General features: G+C 37.4%; 1 protein-coding gene across 1 annotated transcript; it reads left to right on the top strand.

The window, feature by feature from the left end:
- The first annotated feature begins 818 nt into the window (after nucleotides 1-818).
- LOC127831285 (uncharacterized) lies at nucleotides 819-19,791 on the top strand. Its single transcript, XM_052356260.1, has 16 exons — nucleotides 819-846; nucleotides 2,073-2,274; nucleotides 2,985-3,121; nucleotides 3,695-3,851; nucleotides 4,438-4,571; nucleotides 5,457-5,628; nucleotides 7,442-7,575; nucleotides 9,423-9,576; nucleotides 9,960-10,096; nucleotides 13,001-13,149; nucleotides 13,411-13,693; nucleotides 14,660-14,674; nucleotides 16,438-16,615; nucleotides 18,193-18,329; nucleotides 18,896-19,043; nucleotides 19,345-19,791. The coding sequence occupies exons 1-16, from the start codon at nucleotides 819-821 to the stop codon at nucleotides 19,688-19,690; spliced, it is 2,511 nt and encodes an 836-aa protein (XP_052212220.1). The 3' UTR covers nucleotides 19,691-19,791.
- The last annotated feature ends 4,459 nt before the right edge of the window (nucleotides 19,792-24,250 follow it).

Here is a 24,250-nt window from a genome sequence, read left to right as displayed (position 1 = left end):
ACCAAGGCAACGTATTTATGAATTGTTTTTTTGTTGTTGTTTAAAACGTTATAGCTGTAGATTTGTCAATTAATCAGACAAACAAATTTTAAAAATATAAACGTGTGAACAATGTCTAAACATTAATTTATTAATAAACACCCAAATTGAAGGTGTATTCTTTGAAGGTGGGGTGTTACACCCATACACATAAGACTATGTACAACATTGGCATTTATTACGGACATGTTTGAGCGTTCGTTATTAATTGCTGTTCAAATTGCGTATACATACAAATTAGGGAATACACGATGTTGCGTAACTTGTTATGAATGTCCGTCAAAATGTCCAGCTCACTTCTTCTAAATTCTAATAGATTAAAATTTATTTTGCTGTATACATGTTCATGTTTGCCCGATATAAGATACATGCTACCTTTCTTGACATGTTGACAGATCGAAGTTTCAACACAAGCCGATGTAAATGAAAATTTTGAAACCCGGAGGCAATTTTGTATTTTAATTTTCAAAATTAACTTCCGACTTTCGAACGTATCATAAGACAACGTTTACTAGTCATCCATACGTACACCATTTGCTTGCGTTGACAGCAAAAGGCGTGGCGTGTTAGAAACATTGCGAAGTCGCCATCCTTTGTTTAAAAGGGGCGAATCCTTTCCAGAGGGAATCAGAAAGAACATAAATTTCGACCAGTCAACATCATAACATATTTTCTTTAAGAACAGGGAATAACAAAAACTACTCAAAGAATTATCGTGTTAAAATAACATCAACAATTTGAGAAAACGTACACGTAAAATAACAAACAACGTAAAAGAAATGTGGATCGTAGGAGCCGTAATAGTCGGTAAGTCTTCACATTTGTTAACCCTTTGCATGCTGGGAAATTTGTCGTCTGCTAAAATGTCGTCTGCTGATTTTCTAAAATTAGCATTTTCTTCGATTTTTTTTCAAAGAATACTATCAGAATAGCAAACAGTTTGGATCCTGATGAGACGCCACGTTCTGTTGCGTCTCATCTGGATCCAAACTGTTTGCAAAGACCTTCAAAATTCGGTTCCAGCACTGAACGAGTTTAGTTCTTTATTTTATATTGTATAACCCTTTACCATTTAGATACGTATTTGGACGCATTTGTAGTCCCTTGGAAAGTTAAATTTAATACCTTTCATACTAAATTCAAGTTTTAAAGGCTTCCTTTCCAACCATTTCTCATTGATATAGATAAATTTTGAATGGGTGTGATGTGTTGTCTTTTTAAAAAATCAACCATAAACAGTTAGATTTGGACTAAAACGTTTTTATTTAGTATAGGTACTGTTTAATGAGCGTTTCTTAGTTTTCGTATACATTTTGCAAAACTAATAAAAACCCAATAAGATTTCAAAATGGCGTCAAATTCAGTTTGGCAAAGAGTTAATGACGTATAAGCGCATGCGCGGATAACCACGTGCTTGCCTTCGGGATATTTCCGATTTCCGCCTTAGAATAAACAGTAATAATAAGCTTCGAATGAGTGTTTGATAATGATGATTCTTTATTAGAAAAAAAACGCTCACGTGTAAGGCTGACTATAAAATTCGTATGAAAAGAAAAGGAAAAAACCTTGTAAATATTGATGGAATAAACATCAACATATTCATTACAGTCTACTTATACATGCACTACATTTGTCAAAAGTATAGACCTTGCTGCTATTCACAAATGCAACTTCAAGAATTGTTTCATGTTAAAAATAACACATTTGATTGATTTAAGCATAAACTTTTATCAAAGCACAAAAACTGATACAACTTTTTATTCTAATTATTTACTACGAAACAATCGCTCAGATAGCAACCCTCTTAGGTTGGTGGTCTATTTCATGGAAAAATGACAACAAGTATCAGGTGTTTTGATGAAGATTTAGAACATGCTCCTGAAGTGGTTGTGGGTGGTGATGGGGGCGAACACGAGCCACGTGTAAGACGGGCATCATAAACTCTATATAAAGTTGTAAACAACGTTTTCTGAATGTTATAAATTCGGAATCGCACAATTCACTTGTTAAAAAAATGGTCTTATCATTTGTAGTACTTGCGATAAGCGTCCCTTCGCATGCGCAGACACCTTCGCGATGCGTCCAGATGTTTGACCAGGGATTCCGGAAGTGCTTCAGGGATCTCGGGGGCTTTGAGCTTGACATAGTTTTCTCCCTGGTAACCAATGAAACGAGCGGACGTCTGCCACCAAACCTGGCCCCACAGAAGGCCAATCTGATTCAGATGCTGTGCGCGTAAGTAAACAAAACGACGCAAGAGGGCATGTTTTAGATTAAGAAAGACAACTCATATTTTCTATATATCGCCAGAGGGCGAATTTGAATTGAGAAAGACAACTCGCGTTTCCTATATCGCAGCCTTTTCAAAGTTGACTCCCCTGAAATTGTGATTGCATAATCACATACAGGGTTCTCAATAACTGTTAAGCCAACAGGCCAAATTGTGAAACCAACAGGCCTTCTAGGGGGTCCGGGGGCATGCTCCCCCTTAAAATGTTAAAATTGAGCACTTGATTTCCTGCATTTTGCGCCATTTGTTCGCTATTTTAGTGTTCACCAGGCTCTTAAATTTGAGCATTTTGTGTGCATTTTATGAATTTTAGCCCTTTTAACTAACAAAAGATAAATGGAAAAAGCTCTTTATTACTTTTGTAAAATGTCAACTCAACATGTGATGAACAGAACGTCAAAATATTTTACAGCTTTTTGACCGATTCCAATATGCGCCTTTTCATTGTTGTTGTTGTTGTCATGCGTTAAGGGAGATAATGAATCGACGTCTTTGCTTAAGAGCAAATAGGAGCCGAATAACCGAATCGACACGCAAATTCTGAGCGATTTTTTACCGGCCAAAATCTGATTTCAAACGGCCGATTTCGCCGTTGGCCGGCTCTTATTGAGAACCGCACATATCATCATTTTTGTACGTATTTGTTTCTTTACAGCAACCGCCAGCAAGTCGGCCAGTGTATCGCTCCTCTCGTCACCGCACCGGACGCGTCGTGTAAGCAGACGGACATTGGAATGATGGACGGAACCATTAATTCCATGGTCAGCGGCATCGCCAACCTGTGTGGAGCACGTAAGTACCGGAAGTTCCGAATTTGTGTCATCGTTTCTGCAGATTGTTCGGGTGCATTCAGTAGATTTCGCCAATGCCTGTAATGTTGTTGGAATCATTTGGTAGATATCGACAGCGTTCGTAGTTTTTTAATTGCCACGTTAATCATGCGAATGTTGAAGTATGTTTTCAATATAAATCGGACATCGAGTTAAGTTTTTAAATATACTGGCATTCACTGTAAAATCATGTTGCCAACATGACAAGATTGCATTTTGCCCGTAACTCGGTCGCATTCGTGATTATCTCCCTTTACAATAGAGACACCGATTACGAAAACGAGAGGTTACGATGGCGTTTGTAAAATGACAGGTTACAAGGTTAAACGTAGCTTGTACTCGCAATTGTTGAAAGCAGCAACATAAAGCACTCGCAGAACCTATTTTTAACTCGCATCTTGCGATTTTGCGAGTGATTACTTAGAAAAATGATATCGCTTGCATACGATTACCGCAATATACACACCGCGTCTATGTGAACGTAATTTCTTATTTCCGCACGTACTAACGTACCCTTGTATTTCCCCCATTGAAGCGAACGAAGGATCCGCATGTATGAAGAACTTCGACACCGGTTTCCGGAAGTGCCTAAGCCAACAGCAGATCAACCCCGACAACTTCTTCATGCTCCTCGCCGACCAGCCACTTCCGGCAGGAGTCAACAAGGAGCAACTGAAAACACTCTCCTGCAGGTAAATGTCTGTTGCCACGAAACGGTCACTACTTGCCTTTTTCGCAACCCTCTCCCCTATAAAAGATCTATACACAAGTTTATCTTAAACATTGCGAAATTATGATTTTCAGAAATCAATAAAAGTTATATTTACAGCTGTGCAGTGATACATATTTAGCATAATACTAATATAATTATAATATTTGAGAATTGTCAAATTTACACGACAACACTATCACACAGCGACGCAACTAGTCGTATCACATTAATTTCCTGTCTTACAACGTCACAACTCCATAACATATTATACCCCTTTCCTACTGTGACGGAACTGCATAACATAGTCTCACAACGACAGAATCCCTACATATCCCCTGTTTTACAACGTGTAATATAACAACTCTCCTAGAACTTTATTTTGTACAACATTACCTCCATTTGACAGCGCAAAATAACGAATTACTTCCCTTTGAACAGCGTAATATAACACACTACCTCTCGTTGTACATTGTAATAAAACACATTAATTTTCTTTGTTCAGCATAACATAACATATTACATCCTTTGTACAGATTAATATACCACCTAACCCCCCTTCTTTACAGCGACACCACGAGGCGTAACATGCTCAAGTGCTCAACGGACAACCTGTCCGGTATCCAGGCCGACTGCAAGCCCCAGGAGACCATCATGGTGGGCACCACCCTGCAGAATATGATGGGCGCATACGAGGGAGTCTGTAAGTTTGCCATTCATCCTCGTCTCATAATCTTAGTTATTTGCCAATAATACTAAAATTTCCTCACTATCAGGTCTACCGATTGAGACACATGTTTGTTTTTAAGTACAAATATTGACGTGGCCGAGTGGGTTAGGCTGTCTGCTTATGTAGCGGGAGGGACAAGATTCGAAACCTACATGGGGCACAGTCTGGTTGAATAACCAGCATTTATTTGAATCGCGGGGTACCACATAACCATTTGCCACGCGCTGTGTATATAGGTAAAGGAATCGGTAGTAAAGATGTTTAATGGTAAACGGTGCATACCAATAGACACTTTCTGTTCTATAAATATAAGGAGTCACAATTAAATAAACAAATATTTAATTTTTATTGACAAACGAGAAGAATTTTACAGTAGAGTCTAATTTGTCGTTGTTTAAAAGATTCAGATTTATATGATCGTTTTCGAGTCTGACAACGTCCATTCCACAAAACAACAAAAGACCAATAGTTAATCAATGTCAACACTATATCGTATGACCGTTTTTTGTGATCAAACTAACTTCATACAACGCACCACCTCGACATACCTTAAATCTCAAGCGCCCTTATATGTGTTCTTGTTCTGATAAAACTGGGCATAATTCATGTGCGAAAAGTGTCGTCCCTGATTAGCCTGTGCAGTCCGCACAGGCTAATAAGGGACGACACTTCCCGCTTCAAGTAGATTTTCGTTAAAAAGGGACTTCCTTTAAACGAAAAATACCATTAAAGCGAAAAGTGTCGTCCCTGATTAGCCTGTGCGAACTGCACAGGCTAATCTGAGACGACACTTTACACACATGCATTAAGCCCAGTTTTCTCAGAACGCGGCTCATATAATTATCCCCGTCCGAACAGGTACCGGTAAACCAATCAACCCCGACCAGTGCATGTCCGCGTTCGAGGAGGGCATGAACCAGTGTGCCAAGAAGACCCTGGATATGGACATGAAACTCATCATCATGGTGCTCCAGGGGCAGACACTTCCGGCCGGACAAAACAAGGATACCCTTAAGAAAAACATCTGCAGGTTAGAGTCGCCATTTTGATTTTGAGTTTCAAATTTTTTGACAATGGAGACACAACGTGTATTTAGCATATATATTTATATATATATATATATATATATTAAGTAAGGGAGGCAAACGTTTGTACATCCCATTCGAGAGAAAAATAAGAAGTCTTTATGACGTATGACATTCACTTCTTCTAGTAGAAATAATATGTTAACATGAAGAATACAGTTTCGAGATGGTTTGTATGAGTTTTATGGTCAGAGAAAAATGATTACACTTGAATGTGATATACTATTTATTTTGCAGTGTATAATGGTTAAATATTAATACAAGAAAATATGTGCAGATGATGGGAATAAGTTAATGTTATTATTCTTTATGATTCCTTTGGTAAATTCAAGCTTCTGGCTATGGAACATAATTTGTTCTATTTTTCAATCACCCATGCTAGGTATTAATCAATTTAGTCATTACAATTTGATATGCCGGAAAAAAGTGTTGCTTGATTTAGTCCTTCCATTATGTTCTTCATATCGAACCAACTTTTTTTAAATATAGTTCATGCCAGTTTTACTCATACGATTGTGTCATTTTCTATTTTTGTTTTTAGATTTTGTCTTCAACCTTTACCATGTTTGGAACACGTTTGTTTTTTTCTGCTCTTGTCATATCCCGCCATATGTAATCCTCGTCATTTTTCTGTCCTTGATAAAGATTGACATGATATTACCACATCGTATTTCTTCGCATCCATTGAAATTCTTATGTGTATTCCACGTTATTTTTCTGGCCTTCCATTAACATCTTCCAAGCCTTTAACAGTGCGATATTTATTCCTCGTCATTTCTTCCATCTAATTAGCATTTCCATATGTATTTCACATCATGGTTTTGTCCTGACATTATCTCCGACATATTTTTCCTCGTCTTTGGGTAATTCTACTACCATTTAAATTCATTTCGATATACATATACTATTCTACCTTCCTTTTCAATATATGTTCAAACCCGCTTGTACATGTTTATTTACCGCCCTTTCTCAGCATTGCGCGCTTTGCTTTACTCTTCTCGCTCCCCCATAAACAGGAAATGGACAGACCTCGAAAGTTGCGGAAAGAACGTTGTCAAGGGCATCGCCGACCTGTGTGGACGCAGCCAGATGCTTATGGTAGAAGCATCGTTTGTGAATATGATGATCACTACGGGAACAACTTGCGGAGACACCAGTGAGTTTATTTCCGGCCGCGTGACCCGATTTTGAATCGGTTTCGTCCAATCAGGAAACATCTTGGGACACACACGCTAATGGGCTTGTAAAGTTATTCTGTTTCGGAATTAAAAAGTGTTTGATATCGGTGCGGTGCCTGTGACATGAAATATCGTGACTTCTTTTAACTTTCGGAAACTAAATAATTTGTTGTTGGTACAAACATGAATGCATTTAACCCATTTATGCCTAGCGTCTAGAAAAAAGACCTTGGCAAACAGCGTAGACCCAGATAAGACGCCGCATGACGGCGTCTCATCATGGTCTGCGGTGTTTGCTTTAAAGAATTTCTGTAAGAAATATTCTATATATAGAAATAGAATAAATATACTAGACATCCCTAATTTTGGAAATAAATTGATCTAATTAAGAAGGATGGAAGAGTCCACTAGGCTTAAATGGGTTAATTGCACGCAATGAAATTTTCGATATCGCAATACTTCGAAATGTCGTTTGAAAATTGTTTCAAGCTATATGTGGTGTGTGTGTCCCGATAGTTCCGAGCACCTGGATCTGATTTCCAAAATAGATTTTAAAACTTAAGAAAATATATGTTTGTAGCAAATGGAAACCACTGGAAACATGTGGCAAAGATGTCATTCTCAACGCGGGTTGTGCCAGAAAACAGTTGCTAGGCGTAGAGGCACAATTCGCTCGTATGGTTATCTCCGTAGCAACGGCGTGCGGTGACACTAGTAAGACGCACATCTGGCACACGCATGCGCGCAAATGAGAACTGTATTTAACCGTCGCATTCGATACCTGCTTGGGGTGTTTTTTCTTTATGCGCAAAGCTTTTCTCACACTTTGAATATTTCCTGCGACGGAATTTTTACTATGTAAATGACTCGTTCACATCTCTCTTGAGTGCACAAAAACTTAAAGGGGCCTTTTCACATTTTGGTAAATTGACAAAATAAAAATAAAATGTTTCAGAGTCGCACATTTTCGTTGTAGTTATGATATTTGCGAGCAAACAATAATGCTGAACATTAACCATGCTCTAGAATATCCATTATATGCATCTTTTGACGATTTTAAAACCTGAAAATTATAAAGCTTTGCAACGCGAAACGATTGCACAATTTTGAGAGTTCTGTTGTTGTCGTAATCTTTTGTGATACTGCGAGGATTGCTTATATAAAGTATACAATACATTACTGATTTAACCCATTTATGCCTAGCGTCCTGAAAAAAAGGACATTGCAAACAGCGTAGACCCAGATGAGACGCCGCATCATGCGGCGTCTCATCTGGGTCTACACTGTTTGCTTAAACAAAATTCTGTTAGAAATATTCTAAAAATAGAAATAAATATACCAGATATCCCTAATTTTGGAAATAAATTGATCCAAGTTAGAAGGATGGGAGAGTCCACTAGGCATAAATGGGTTAATGAGCATGTATGGCCTAGTAGTCTAAGCGTTAGACTTTTACTCCAGGGGTCAGTGGTTCAAGCCCGGTTGAAGCCTACTTTGTTTCTTTCTTTAATTTTATTCTGTGTTTTTACTGGAGCTTTTTTAGATCTAATGATTACATTTATCAATATTAAGTATATAATGACAAACGTCAATACATGCCACACTCTGCAAAAAGGCTCCTTTAAGATTTAAATTAAGATTTTACGTTACTGCTTAAATATTGTAACTTTGTACAGAGAATACTATACGATGGTGTATACTTTTCAAACTGACAAAAATCCTGTACAGTGTATATTTCTTACTTCAAGTTCATATCGATATTATGCTTTATTGCCTTTTAAATATTCTGCTTATTGAATAATTTACAGCTGGAAGTGGTATGCTACATTTTTTTAAGCATATTGGCGAGTTTGTTAACCCATTTATGCCTAGCGTCTAGAAAAAAAGGCCTTAGCAAACAGCGTAGACCCAGATGAGACGCCGCATGATGTGGCGTCTCATCAGGGTCTACGTTTTTTTCGTTAAGGAATTTCTGTAAGAAATATTCTTACTATTAAAATAAATATACCAGACATCCCTAATTTGGGAAATAAATGATCCAATTTAGAAGAATGGGAGAGTCCACTAGGCATAAATGGGTTAAACTTGTAGTCATGTGTACGCTTTCTTCAACGATTATTCGCATGCTGCTTTTTGTCCAGCTGACTTATAGCTTTCTTAATTCCTTATCCTTAGATTGGCATTATAAACTAAATATAATATTTTATTCAGAAGCCTTTTTAATTTTTCAAAACAATCAAAATAAATAAATTGAGATTTAATGAGAAAGCTTTTATAGTATTTCGCAAGAAAATATTCATTTATAACAGGCTGTCTATTAATCAATATATATGAACACAAATATAAATGTTGCACGCTTATTTGTAAAAAATATATACTAAGATTTTTTTATATTAAAGGTGACGGAACATATCTTTTTAAATTCTAATTTTTAAAGACGTGTATGAATAGATAAATACAAATTAAAATATGTAATAAAACCAATAATTACCAGCATGTTTTAAAAATCACGAAAATCTTTCATCGTGTAATAAATAACCGGAAGCTCTCCCTCTTTGTAGCACTGCCCGGCGCGTGCCTTCTGACCCTCCAGAAACAGTTTGGCACATGCTTCGGCAAGGTGGGACTCAGCCCGGACATCTACCTGTCAAACGACACCGAACACAAGGGGGCGCTCATCGGAGCTAACACAAAGGAAGCGGAATTCTACTGCAGGTTTGTGTTGAATGAGAAGTTTTTAAGATAATCATATCATGTGTTAGGCAATATAAATTGAAATTATAGAAACGCACGATATTGTTTTTTTATAAAGTTTTATTTTTAAGTATGCAGATACATTTAATTTAAACAGTTCTACATGTATATACATCTAAATTACATGCATGTCCATTCAAGGCATCGCAAAATTTATTAACAACCCAATCAAATAAATGTAACTTTAAAGCAAGAACTACGAGTTTTAAATCTTGATTAATGCTATTTAAATGACATAATAACGAAACGAGTACTTGGCGCAGTCGATTTATTTAAAATAATTTACAAATGACGAAACATGTGTATATGTTTTCACGCGCATATCCACCACTTCTGTTTTGCAGCAAGAAGCACGATTTGTTCACGTGCATGAACGAGGTGGTTCAGACTTGCCCAGGGGCCGAACAAACCCTCTCTCTGACCGGCTTCGACCTTCACGGCATGGAGCGCGCAGTGGGCATCCTCTGCCACAACATCCCAGGTAGGAACCCAGTTGCCCGGAAGTGGTATTCAAGCATGCGCAGTGCGTCGCTTTGGTTTCTGTCAAATAGTGCGTTGTTTACATTTTGCATAGAGGGAATTTATTTTTAAAGTGAAGCGACACAGTGGCTTATTAAGCCGCAATGATTATATTATATGCAATTCGCATTAGACATTTCCGCCTTTTTTGTTTACCTTAATTGTTAGGAGTTTGAAATGCTCGGTTTGGTTATACTGTACAAGACAGTATACAATGCAAAATCATTTCATGATTTGTAAGACTGTTATCACTACTACTGTGAAATTACCACTCGATGTATTTAAGTCTTAAAACCGTTCTGAATAGCACATTTAGAAAACCATCCCTCAGTTAACCTATGTATACCTAGCGTCTACAAAACAAGGCCTTTGCAAACAGCGTAGAGCCAGATGAGACGCCGCATAATCAAGGTCTGCGCTGTTTGCTTACAGGAATTTCTGCAAGAAATATTCTAAATATAGAAATAAATAAATGTACTAGACATCCCTAATTTTGGAAATAAATTGATCCAATTTAGAAGGATGGGGGAGTCCACTATGCATAAATTGCTTAATCATCCCATTGCTCCAATTCAGATTCCCCATTAGCTGTAAACTCGTTTTTAGCCGCGCTCCTGGAAAACGGGGTTTAACGCATGCGCGTAAAGTATCGTCCCAGATTTACCCATTTATGCCTAGTGGACTCTCCTATGGCAAGCGGTTCGACGCATAATCCCAAGAAACTAGGTTTCTCATGAGAACCTAAGTTCTCAGAATGAGAACCTAGGTTCTCAGAATGAGAACCTAGGTTATCGCTTGAAGATTGCACATGGCGTCAAGAACTAAAGTTTTCAAACGAGAACCTAGGTTTTCATGAAAACCTAGGTTCTCATTTGAAAACCTAGGTTCTCATGAGAACCTAGGTTCTCATTTGAAAACCTAGGTTTTCATGAGAACCTAGGTTCTCATGAAAAACCTAGTTTCTTGGGATTATGCGTCGAACTGCTTGCCATATCCGTGGTTTTCATTTGGGAACCATAGGTTCTCTGAGAACCTAGGTTCTCTGAGAACTTAGGTTTTCAGAAAACCTAGGTTCTCATGAGAACCTAGGTTCTCATTATGAGAACCAAGGTTCTCATAGAACCCAGGATCTCTTGAGAACCTAGGTTCTTTGAAAACCTAGGTTCTCTGAGAACCTAGGTTCTCTGAAAACCTAGGTTCTCTGAGAACCTAGGTTCTCAGAGAACATAGGTTTTCATAATTACGCGTCGGACGGCGTAAACTTGCTCGTTTGGAATACGGGACACATATTATTCAGGGCGCAGGATCAATGGGGTTCACATATGATTACACACGGGCTGGACAGAATGAAAACACGCCGTTAAGAACTTTATTTTTGCAGATATCTCAAGTTATTGAAATATGTTTGCAAAGTCTTTAGCGCATAAAGTTTTCTTGCAGTGTTGCCGATATCTTACTATTGAATAATACATTATTACACATAATCAATAGGGATAAAACTTGTATTTTATACCATAATGATTGCTTCCTACATGTAGGTCACAGACATACTTAAAATAGAAAACTGTACCGTACAGTCGTTTGAGGCCCGAACAAGGGAATTGAATATTTGAAACTCATTTAATGCTGTAACAATATATTATGTAACGATTGATCTGAATTTTTAGTCTCAAAATAATATTTACAATTAAAGATGTATTCCATAAACAGTTCAATTTTTTATTAACGTGTTCAGACCAATGTCGACCGATTACTTTACTAATTTCATTCCTAAATAACACCCATGCACGGAAACATGAACAAGAGGCGGTCACTGACGGCTAATGCCGGTGGTCACAAATATTCAACAGATAAGTTTCGTAGAATATTACTGAGCATTGTCTAAACATTGTTCAGAAAATGCTCTTGGGGAGAAACATTCACGGTTTCACGCCTATTTCTATTCATGTTACACATATGCCGCCAGCGTGTACCAAGCAATGGGAGACAACTGGAGGTTAATTATGGCACGCGGTTCGACGCATAATCCCAAGAAACTAGGTTTCTCAGAGAACGTAGGTTCTCTGAAAACCTAGGTTCTCTGAGAACCTAGGTTCTCCGAGAACCTAGGTTCTCATGAGAACCTAGGTTATTGAAATCCCAAGAAACCAGGTTTCTCACGAGAACCTAGGTTCTCATGAGAACCTAGGTTCTCATGAGAACCAAGGTTTATGAAATCCCAAGAAACCAGGTTTCTCATGAGAACCTAGGTTCTCATTTGAAAACCTTGGTTTACGCTTGAGAACCTAGGTTCTCATGAGAAACTAGGTTTTTCATGAGAACCTAGGTTCTCATAGACACATAGAACTTAGGTTCTCATGAGAACCTAGGTTCTCATGAGAACCTAGGTTCTCATTCTGAGAACTTAAGTTCTCGTTTGGTATCCTAGGTTTTCAAAAGAACCTAGGTTCTCATTTGAAAACCTAGGTTCTCATGAGAACCTAGGTTCTCATTTGAAAACCTAGGTTCAAATGAGAACCTAGGTTCTCATGAGAAACCTAGTTTCTTGGGATTATGCGTCGAACCGCTTGCCATACTCTCCCATCCTCCTAAATTGGATCTCATCTGTGTCTACGCTGTTTGCCAATGCCTTTTTTTCTAGATGCTAGGCATAGATGGGTTAACTATGCAGTCCACACAAGCTAATCAGGGAAGACACTTTTCACTTTTATGGTACTTTTCTCTACACGTACATATTCATGTTTTTTCCTTCGACCGATAACCTTGCATTTATTGTCCCCACATATTAGTCTTAGGCGGTATTTTAGTTATCAAATACATCCATTTCCTGCTGACCAATAACCGCCCCATGCCTTGCCCCCTACAGACTACCTCGCTGGTCTTGACTGTTTCGCGAAACCGACGGACGCCGCCAAGCAGTGTATGGAGGACATGACCATGGCCATAACGGACCTGTCAACGAAACAGATCACACAGGCTCTCAATATGGACACATTCTTTGCAGGACTTTTGCACGTGAGTACCCTGCACGAGTTGATACTATACACCGCAACAAAAGACACTAATATACGTGTTCAGTTTAGGTAGTGGCTAATTCAATATTCCCGTAACTCTTTTAAAGCATGTTTGTCTTTTAAATTGCGACTCTCTGAAGTTTATTATTTAGTACGCATATTTTATAATGAACTCTATGCTATTAAATATTGAACACTTGTATAAGATTTTTTTCCGTTTTTATCTTATATCAATATTTAATCCCATATCACGTGGTATCAGTCGCACTGTAACTATGCGGCCATGTTTTATGCTAGCCTATATGGTGCGACATACGCGGTGCCGCGCGTAATTTGTTTTGCGGGGGAACACATCATAATACAACTCATGCGCTACGTGGTGTTCTTCAGGGCACGTGCCAATCACGTGGCTTGCGACGGAGCCGCTTGGCCCTCGTGCAAAAAGTCCGCGGTCTCGCTGAAGAACGAGTTCGAGTGTCAGCTGATCCCGTCCCGCTGTTACAACTCACACAAGGACAACATCGACACCATCTGTCCCAACACAGGTTTGAAACTCATTCACTTTCTCTCTCTCTCTCTCTCTCTCTCTCTCTCTCTCTCTCTCTCTCTCTCTCTCTCTCTCTCCCTCTCTCTCTCTCTCTCTCTCTCTCTCTCTCTCTCTCTCTCTCTCTCTCTCTCTCTCTCTCTCTCTCTCTCTCTCTCTCTCTCTCTCTCTCTCTAAAACATATAGGTATCGCTTTGTGAAAAACCGGGTTTAATGTATGTGCGTTAAGTGTCGTCCAAGATCATCCTGTGTAGTCCGAACAGGCTAATCAGGGACGACACTTTTCGCTTTTGTGGATTTTTTTAACGAAATGTCCGCTTTACAAAAATCTACTGAAGACGGAAAGTTTCGTCACTGATAAGCCTTTGCGGACTGCACAGGTTTATCTGGGACGACACTTTAAGCACATGCATGAAACCCCCTTTTCACAGAGCGCGGCTCATATATATTAATTATCGTGCATATCCAGTTATGTGGCAATTCTATGTTTAAACATAAATTATGTTTACGTGATATGCTAATTTATATTTCATCTGTCACTCAGTTTATTAACTTTGTCGGAAACTTGGTATTACCATACTTATCATATCGATTCTCTGTAGTTTGTTGGCATTATAACCGCTTTTCTGGTTTCATCTTTCCGAATTGTTGCTTACATTGTCACGAATTTTTCAGATAACACGCTCCATTGTCATTTTATAAATGCACTTTTATGCGCTCGCCATTTAAGCTTTTCTACTGTTTTACTCATATTGCAACTATCTAAATTATGCAGTGAGACTTTTCATTACCTTCTTATATGAACATTCTTGTGAAAAAACACAAACTTACGTTTTATGATCATTTCTCTTTGTTCCGGTTATTTGTTGGAGATTTATGATTTTATATTTTTCGATCATTTAGATACCTTGATACATTTAACTGCAGTTGCTTTAAAGCGTATTGTTTGTGTTTATCGCATCTTAAGATCGCACCGACACCCGTAAGTCAGAAAATGCATAGGGCAGCACTCCGTGTATTTCCATCGCACATTTATATACACAACTTAACACTAAGTAAGAACGACGAATTGTATTGCAATGTGGTCCCAATCGCTATGAAGTTAGCACCAATTGGAATGACCACAGTTAAGTAATCTAAATTGAATTTGCTAACATATTTTGAACTACAGATGCTGAATATATTACGTTTTCCCATAGCTAGGCCCCTCTCTGGAAAACGGGGTTTAATGCTTGTGCGTAACGTGTCGTCCCAGATTAGCCTGTACGACACAGTCGCACAGGCTTATCTGGGACGACACTTTCCGTCTTCAATTCATTTTTGCTAAGAAGATTCTTTAATATATCATCAAAGCGAAAAGTGCTGTCCCTGATTAGCCTATGCGGACTGCAGTGGCTAATCTGGGACGACACTTAACGCATATGCATTAAACCCCTTTTTCACAGAGCACAGTCCATATACACAAAAGATCCCATGAGGCAATCAACTAAGGCTGCCTCTTCGCTCTTTATAATGCGGCGTATGCTCCTCTAACACATTGCAATGCTTTTCGACGGGTTGCTTTATTGTCACGCTTCAATGCTGTGCGGGTAATATCCTCTAGCGCATAAGACCTGTGTGTAGCTTAACATATGAGTCTTGTTCAGAGAAAACTTGGCATAATGCATGTGCGTAAAGTGTCGTCCCAGATTAGCCTTTGCAGTCCGCACAGGCTAATCAGGGATGACACTTTCCGTCCAAATTGGATTTTGTGCTATGATGAGACTTCATTTAAACGAAAAATGTCATAAAAGCGGAAAGTGTCGTCCCTGATTAGCCTGTGAGGAATGCACATGCTAATCTGGGACGACACTTTACGCACATACTGTATGCCCATTTTTCTCAGAACGCGACTCATATGTAGGGATTTTTAAATATGTACAAATATACAGGAAACGCATTTCAGAGAATGGTATGTGTTGTACAAGACCACGAATATTTGTTTCAGAATTCGAAACGGGTATTGAAATAGTATTATTGTATAACTATTTGCTACTAATATTTTAGTACAAATAATAGTTAATTATTTTGTCTGTTATGTAGTATTTTTATATACTATGTTTTTTGCATTTTCATTTTAGTGATACTGCATGCATGCATCCAATCACGTTAATAATGTACATTATTTGAATTTTGAATGATCATTTGTTACTTTTTCTATAAAGGTTAATATGATTTATACCATTGAATGGCACTATATGTTTGAAGGGAAAATACAACTTTCATTATTATAATTAGATGGATTTAAGACACATTGATCAAAGTTATTTAATCATGCATGAACTACTGTTTTTCTTCAAACAGTATTTAAGATAAAAGGCATGACTGATCAAGTGCAATGAACATCTGTTTCAATCTTGGTGCTTTGATGTATACATTTGTTTCTTTATTTCTTCATATATTCGGCTTTCTTAGATTTTTTCAATCGCAAATCATCTGTATGTTGTTCTTGATTATACATAGCGTAATTATTGCAAATAATCATTTGTTCCCACTAAAAGAATGTGCAAGAACATTCATTACTCACACTTATTTCAATTACACAAGTTTACAATGTTTTGGCTTTTAATTGCTTTTTAACGTAGGAAGCTTAATAATATTATTTGAAGCTTTATGTATTTTTTTTAGGAAAACTATATTCGATGTAAAAATTTAATAAAAGTTGTATAACCAATCGCTTATCCGCCATTATATTTTTCTTCTCAGATCACGTTATTCCCGGAACGGAAGGGGAGAAAATTCCGGAGTGCGTGCGCAACATTCACGAAAACATGGACTCCTGCTTTAAAAAGTTCAACATGAAACCAGACATGTTTTTGATGAACATCACGCACGACAGGAGTGACTTCATGGGTGACATAGCAATGGCCAAATCCCTCTGCAAGTAAGTAGCCCCAACTTAATGTTCTTTCAAACTAATTCTCAAAATTGTAATTGGTGTTTTTAACCCATTTATGCCTAGCGTCTAGGAAAAAAGCCTTGACAAACAGCGTAGACCCAGATGAGAAGCCGAATGATGTGGCGCCTCACCAGGGTCTTCGCTGTTTGCTTTGAGGAATTTCTGTATGCAATATTCTAACTATAGAAATAAATATACTAGACATCGCTAATTTTAGAAATAAATTGGCTCAATTAAGAAGGATGGGAGTCCACAATACATAAATGGGTTAAACGAACGTCAGCAACCACCCGGAATTCCCATGTCATTATAGTTGTTTTACGCTGTTGAACGGTTGTCCCATGTTCACATCGTGGTGGCCATTTCCGTCTTACATCTCTGTAATTTTAAAAGGTTATTAGAGTGTGCGCTTAGAAACCATGCTTTTTATATGTATTATGTTCTTTTACTGTAAGATGTTTGAGTTTTAAACATGGCACACTTAAATGCTTCATTATTACAAAGGGACAAACTACACAAAAACGAGGAGCCCAACATGTTGAATCAATAAATGTTTGAATCTACCTTGCTGTTTTTTTGTTAAGAACAACTGGCCCATCGAGCAAGCACATCCCCTGATATATAAGGTAGAATAGTATCGTGAATCATTTACATTCAATAGATACCGTCACAGCTAATTTCTCTTTCAAAACAGTCTGATAGTCATTCTCTCTTTTACATACGACACTTCACCAACACATTCTCTTCTACCCAGCTCAAAGGCGCAAGGGCACTTTTAAAATTTATCTTCGAAATGTTTCCTTCATCGCCATTCTGTCTTTACCTTCGGCACTTAACCGACACAGTGGGGGCGTGGGGAGAATTCTGGTCTGCAAATCGGAAGGTCACTGGTTCGGATCTCGCTGAGAGCCTTGAATTTTCTGGTGCAAGTGATCAATTCCACATTTGCTCTTCTCAACCCAAGTGTATACCCGGTACATGGGTAATTGTGTGTGATATACGCAAATGGTCGTGTCTGCATACGGTGCCGACTGTAAACGGACGACTTACATCCCGATGATCAATTGAGTCTTGTTCTGAGAAAACGGGCCCGTATTCACCAAACAGTTCTTAGCCTTAAGAATAAAGAATAAACTTGGAACCAAGAAAAAAGCATTCAGTGTTTGAATATATAGATGCATCCACTGGTAATTATGTAATTAACACAATGTTCTACATATAGAATGCCGTAGAAAGAGGTGTTTAATAACAAGTTTTACTCAATATTCGAGCACTTATAGAATATATAAATTTGAAGAATATTCTTTATTCTTATACTTAAGTCTAAGAATTGTTTGGTGAATACGGGCCCCGGGCATAATGCATGTGCGTAAAGTGCCATCCCAGATTAGCCTGTGCAGTCCGCACATGTTAATCTGGGACGACACTTTACGCACATGCATTAAGCCCAGTTTTCTCAGAAAGCGGCTCAATTGATTACTTTAAAAGTCGGTTTAAGATGCACACATTATCATATCAGGCCTCAAACAGAATGGAAATTAACCTGTAACCTTTCTCTCTAGCTCCAAGGGGGCCGTGTTTCAGTGCATGACCCAGGTAATGGAGACCTGCAAGGCGGCAGAGAGCGTTCTGTCCTACTGGGGTCATCAACAGTCCTCAGTCGAGCAGGCCGTCAACGTTATCTGTAACGACATCCAACGTAAGTCGAGTTTTACCAGTATAATTGTCATTATTCATGCATTTAAAGCGTATTTACAAAAAGAAGAAGAGAAAACATTCACTAATATAAGTAGTTCTTCTAATAAAGAAGTGGAAAATGAACATATATCCTACATTCATAAAAGTTCAAGACACCATTAACAGAGAATGTTTGCATAACTGGATTGGATTTCCCGACTACAATTATGGAAGAGATACATTTAACACACTCGATCAACGGATATGTCTCTCCACTCATTTCATTAGGATATGATAAAAATACATTGACAGTATAATCCAGGGTCTGCTATGCTTGGTCGATATGTCGTTTTTGTACCATTGTCGAGCTTACCAATAGCATAGGTGAAAAGAAGTGATTTTGCCAGACTAAAGAAATGGCAGTACTACAAAATGAGATTAAAGCCCGAAAAGCGTAGGTTATATCAGTAAAGAAATATAAACGTGTGTCCAAACAATTTATAAAACGCTGTTAAACGTTAAAAAAATTTCTGTTTAGATATTACAATTGGTAATAGTAAATGTTCATTTCGGTATATCTCTCGGCAGTGTACGACAAGGGGCTGAAGTGTTTTGCCAACGGGAATCCCGCCCTTCAGCGCTGTATCTCCGACACTGAGTCAAAGATGATGGATCTCGCCGACAAGCAGGTGCAGAAGAAACTCTCTCCAGACGCTTACTTCCGGGACTTTTGCGGGTGAGCAACCAACAACAGCAACAACTTCAACAAACAACAAACAACAGCACCGCCACCATACTTTCATCTTCAACAACATACAAAATAAACCTCTATTATCAACATCACCACCACCTCCACCAATAACAACAACAACAACAACAACGATAACAGCACACAGAGAAACTAGAAAAAAAACAAAACAAACCAGGAACATACTAATGTCAACTATTTGAATTCAACTTTGACACGAACACATTAAATTGAAATTGTTTTGTAGAAAATAGGCACAGTGTTTTAAATGGTCTTTTTTTAAAAACAGGATCCACTTTGAACAGCTGAGATGCGAGCTTGGTGGCTGGAAGCAGACATGCGGAAGTGACGTAGTTGGCCTCAAGACTGAGTTCGAATGCCGGCTAATACAGACACACTGCAAGAACCTTCAAGTCCAGAATTACCAGGAGCTCTGTGGCGAGAGCAAGTTCGCAAAGAACCTGCGTGCTGGAGGTGGCGGCGGTAGCAGTGCGACTGATCAAAGCACCAGCGGAACCAATATCGGAAACGTCAATTCCGGACAAACTGGTGGAAACGGGGGAGCCAGCTCCACTTCCGGCTCAATATTCGCTCTCCTCTTGAGCGCTGTCGCTGCGGTTGCGTTGATGTTGTAGTTAAAATGCACCTACAATTGTCGCTTAAAATTCGCAAGCGAAATTTACTTTTTCAGTGCAGTGAGTAATTCGAAATCCTAGACTGTGTGATTAACTTTTCAATTCTGTGCTATACATACTTAATGTAAAAAGAAAAAAAAGATCATACAAAGTTTTTTAGAAAACATATTAATATAAGTTGTTTTGTATCATGTTTTATTTTTATTTGAATTCTTAGAAAGATTTTTTGGGAATATTGATCTACAATGCGTTTAACGAAATTCAGTCTCTTCAGTGTTTTATGTTTCAGTTAATCATGGTCAATATAATTGCTACTTTAATAATGTTAACAGTTATTTAGTTGTTGGTTAGTTTTCGCTGTAAGCAGGTCTTCGCGAACATATTTATTTAAATCATATTTAACTATTTAATTATTTATTGCGTGTTATTTAATCGTAGATAATAAATGTATCGCAATTGTAGACTTGAGGATTGCCTTCGTAAAAAATGTTGAAATATTAACCAATTTATGCCTTGCGTCTAGAGAAAAGGCCTTGCCAAACAGCGTAGACCCAGATGAGACGCCGCATGATGCGGAGTCTCATCAGGGTCTGCGCTGTTTGCTCACAGGAATGTCTGTAAAAAATATTATAAATATAGAAATAAATATACTAGACATCCCTAATTTTGGAAATAAATTGATCCAATTTAGAAGGATGGGACAGTCCACTAGGCATAAATGGGTTAAAATCAGTAATGATAATTTGTCAGATTGCCCATAGGGGAATGATGTCGTACATATTCGTACATAGTCGTACATGATCAATTTAATAGTCCAAATTATTAGGTCAATAGCAATATCAATGAATGCATTTTCTGTAATGGTTCCTTTTCCGAATATTAAAAAAAAACTCGAATAACATGCACATAGGTTCATTTACAAAAGAAATTTTAAGATGTATATATTTTGTTTATTTTCTTGTATTTTCGAACTATTTTTCTGATATAAAATTCTTATTACACAACGCACGTTAACTACGTATGACTGACCTCAATAGTGCATAATGTACTGACAATACAAACACTGAAACATATAGCTTACACAAATGATTTAATTTCAGTTACACTTATCTACGTAAATATAATAAAAGTTCGTTTACTAGTTGCTTGTTTGATTCATATTATGGTAGCAAACTCGCTATTTTTATAACAGATTTAAAACTGTAATTAATAAATACTTTAACCCTTTGAGCGCTGGAACCGGATTTTGAAGGCATTTGCAAACAGTTTGGATCCAGATGAGACGCCACAAAACGTGGCGTCTCATCAGGATCCAAACTGTTTGCTATTCTGATAGTATTCTTTGAAATAAATCGAAGAAAATGCTGATTTTAGAAATTCGGCAGAAGACATTTTAGCAGACGACAAATTTCCCAGCATGCAAAGGGTTACCATCAATGTTTTGTTATATCTGTTCGCTAATCATCTTTGCTTTTGAGATCCATACGCGCCTGGACCAACATTAGATGCGGGCTCGCCTACTTCATAAACTTAAAAACTCACGAACGAGAATGATAAATGAGATATTAAATTGGGCCGTGTTCTGTGAAAAGGGGGTTTAATGAATGTGCGTAAAATGTCGTCCCAGATTAGCCTGTGCAGTCCACACAGGCTAATCAGGGACGTCACTTTCCGCTTTTATGACATTTTTCGTTTACAGAAAGTCTCTTCTTAGCAAAAATCCAATTTAGGCGGAAAGTATCGTCCCGGATTAGCCTTTGAGGACTGCACAGGCTAATCTGGGACGACACTTTACGCACATGCAATATGCCCAGTTTTCTCAGGACACGGCTCAATTATTCAGTTTTGACTAAAATATTTTCCGTTGCGATACCAGAATAGCTATTGTTTGTTGATCAACCGATGCGATATCAGAATAACTTTATTGGGTTGAGCATCCGTTGCGATACCAGAACAGCTTTATTGGGTTGGGCATCCGTTGCGATACCAGAACAGCTTTATTGGGTTGGGCATCCGTTGCGATAAAAGAACACTTATAAGCTTTGTTAACATGTATAACAGGTACAAAATGACATTTTACATCAAATTTCTCTAGATACAAACCAGGCTCTTCAAACAATAGTATCACTTTAAAACTACTGCATTAAACATGAAAGTCGATAAAAGAACCAAACGACGTAATGTTTATGAACAGCAAGATACACCATGGTGGGATAATGAATGTGATACTTTGAAATATCGAAAGCACGTATTACTCTTTGAGAAAATTCCGTATCACAAGCTGAATAAAGATTTTGCAAATCTACCTAAACGAAAAATAAATGTTAAAGTTATGTGCAAAAACAAGAAGGATAATTTCCAACTAATATGAGAAAGCACGTAGTATAATAAGTTCTAAATAGCTCTATAAGACATGAAGAAATAATGATAAGTATTAATAAATTAAAAATGTGAAGGGCGCAGGGCTTTGATGGTATAGGCTTAGACTTTAATTAAAAAAGCACCGCTAATGTTAAATGTCCTGTATTTTGCTCGCTTTTTAATCACATTCTAAATACAGGAGTATTTCCTGACATGTGGGGAGAAAACATTAATGTTCCCTTACACAAATACAGTTTTAAACTAGAACCGACAATTATAAAGGTATTTCATTGATAAATGTTATTAATATAATAATTAGAAATATTGTAAATCCACGGCTGTGATACTTGGCCTGAAGAATTTGGCAAATAAGATGAGTCGCAAACAAGTCATCGGAAAGTTTATTCTACAATTTGTAACATATTCGTATTACAAAGTCATGGTTCAAAAATATATATAACTAAATCAAGAAGAAGGTTTTATGTCTTATAGGTTGATTTTCAAACGGTGTGTGATGGGATATTGCACTATAAACTTTTTGACATAATGTACGAAATAGGCTGTATAGAAAACTATATGACGTCATTGTCTCTATGTACTCAAATTTGCGGAGTCGCGGGTGTGTCTTAAATATTAATGTCAACACTGATTTCAAGTGTATCATTGGTACAAGGTAAAGGGACGTAACTAGCACGATCATTTTTTAATTTATTCATAAATGAGTTATCCATTTACTTACGTTTTCGGATCATCAAGGAATTTTCGTAACTGAAGATATTACAAATATACAAGGCATATTATTTGCGGATGCTGTTGCGAGTTGCTCTCCAGCCGCTATTGAACTACAGCGTCAAATGAATAAAAAAAGTTTTTTTTTGCCAAATAAGTGGCATGACTGTAAATGAAAAGAAAACCGAAATAATTGCGGTCATATGAAAGTTGATTCTATAATGGAAATCGTGTTAAAACAGTATATGCGCGGTAGGTACAAACAAAAGCTGACTAGCATATTTTAAAAGAGAGCGAATCAATAATTTCTCTTATCGCTGAATAATAAACACCACTTTTTCTGCTCAAACGTTCGTTATAGTTGATAAAAATACCACGATTTAATCATTTTCTTTAGATGACCCAATCTCGATCGTGTTTAATTTGTAAGAATACTACGAAACACGATATAATGCTGCAGTTACATGTAAACAGCTTCGGTCACGTAACTATGTCATTGCATATACTGTGCGTAGACCTGGGTATACAGTTTTAATGGAAGTTATTCAACGAAACTACCAAGACATTGACTCCATCGTATATATACTATACTATTCAAATATAGTCTAATCATTCAGACAAGTACCAAACAACAAAAACCTTACTATCCTCAGTCCATTCGTAGTACTAAAACTAATATATCGTTCCATATCAGTTGGATATTTATATGTCTATTGATATAGCTCTATTGTGATGATTTTCTTAAATCTAATCTGAAAAGTAAAGAAAATTATTCGCTAAAGACTAAGACCTTAAGATTAGAAGGCACATCACTAACGAGCTTTACCATACATTTTTTTATTTGCTATATCTATAAAGCATGCCGAAAAACACGAACATTAATAATGCTTTTTAGAAGAAATATTGCATATGTCAAGCCGTTCATGTGTATAGGTTCCACCATAAAGCTGACAAAGTCTGTTGTTCATGTCTTTTAAGAATGTTAGCTAATGTACCCATTCGTATAGGCGGCTGTACATCTGAACACTGTATTTAGACTTTAATCCTGTGTTAAACGTATGACAAACATGCATATCAGTGTTAGATTTGTTATGTGTAATTAATAATAATAATGGTTATTGTTATAACAACAAAATACTTGAACTTTGACATTTCCTAAAAGAAACACTACTGTCGTTCAAAAACTTATTATCCACTACTGAATGGGAAGCAAATTGGATATCGACGTTGCTGGTCATTATTGTATTTATGACAATGTTTGTACCTCCCGCGCGCGCTCAGAAATCGGAAAACCCCACAGCGCGCGAGTTCCGAATTAAATCTATTCAAGGCAAGCTGACAAATCGATATTTGGCTAAAACGACCAGTTGTTATTGACTATGCTTCTGAAGCGATGTTTTTGTCGAATTAATAAACAAAAAAACATATTCTTGATCCGGCACATAAAACACAACAAATACAATAGCTTCG

Source organism: Dreissena polymorpha, chromosome 5 (assembly GCF_020536995.1).
Source record: "Dreissena polymorpha isolate Duluth1 chromosome 5, UMN_Dpol_1.0, whole genome shotgun sequence".
Lineage (NCBI taxonomy): Eukaryota > Metazoa > Mollusca > Bivalvia > Myida > Dreissenidae > Dreissena > Dreissena polymorpha.
This window is presented reverse-complemented; position numbering and strand designations above follow the sequence as displayed.

What these genes read in the sequence shown, in the direction of transcription:
- LOC127831285 (XM_052356260.1), top strand. Translation starts at nt 819, where the DNA reads ATGTGGATCGTAGGAGCCGTAATAGTCG. An exon ending in CGCCAACCTGTGTGGAGCAC is followed by an intron (nt 3,122 to 3,694) that starts GTAAGTACCGGA and finishes CCCCCATTGAAG; the next exon opens with CGAACGAAGGATCCGCATGT. An exon ending in GGGCGCATACGAGGGAGTCT is followed by an intron (nt 4,572 to 5,456) that starts GTAAGTTTGCCA and finishes CCGTCCGAACAG; the next exon opens with GTACCGGTAAACCAATCAAC.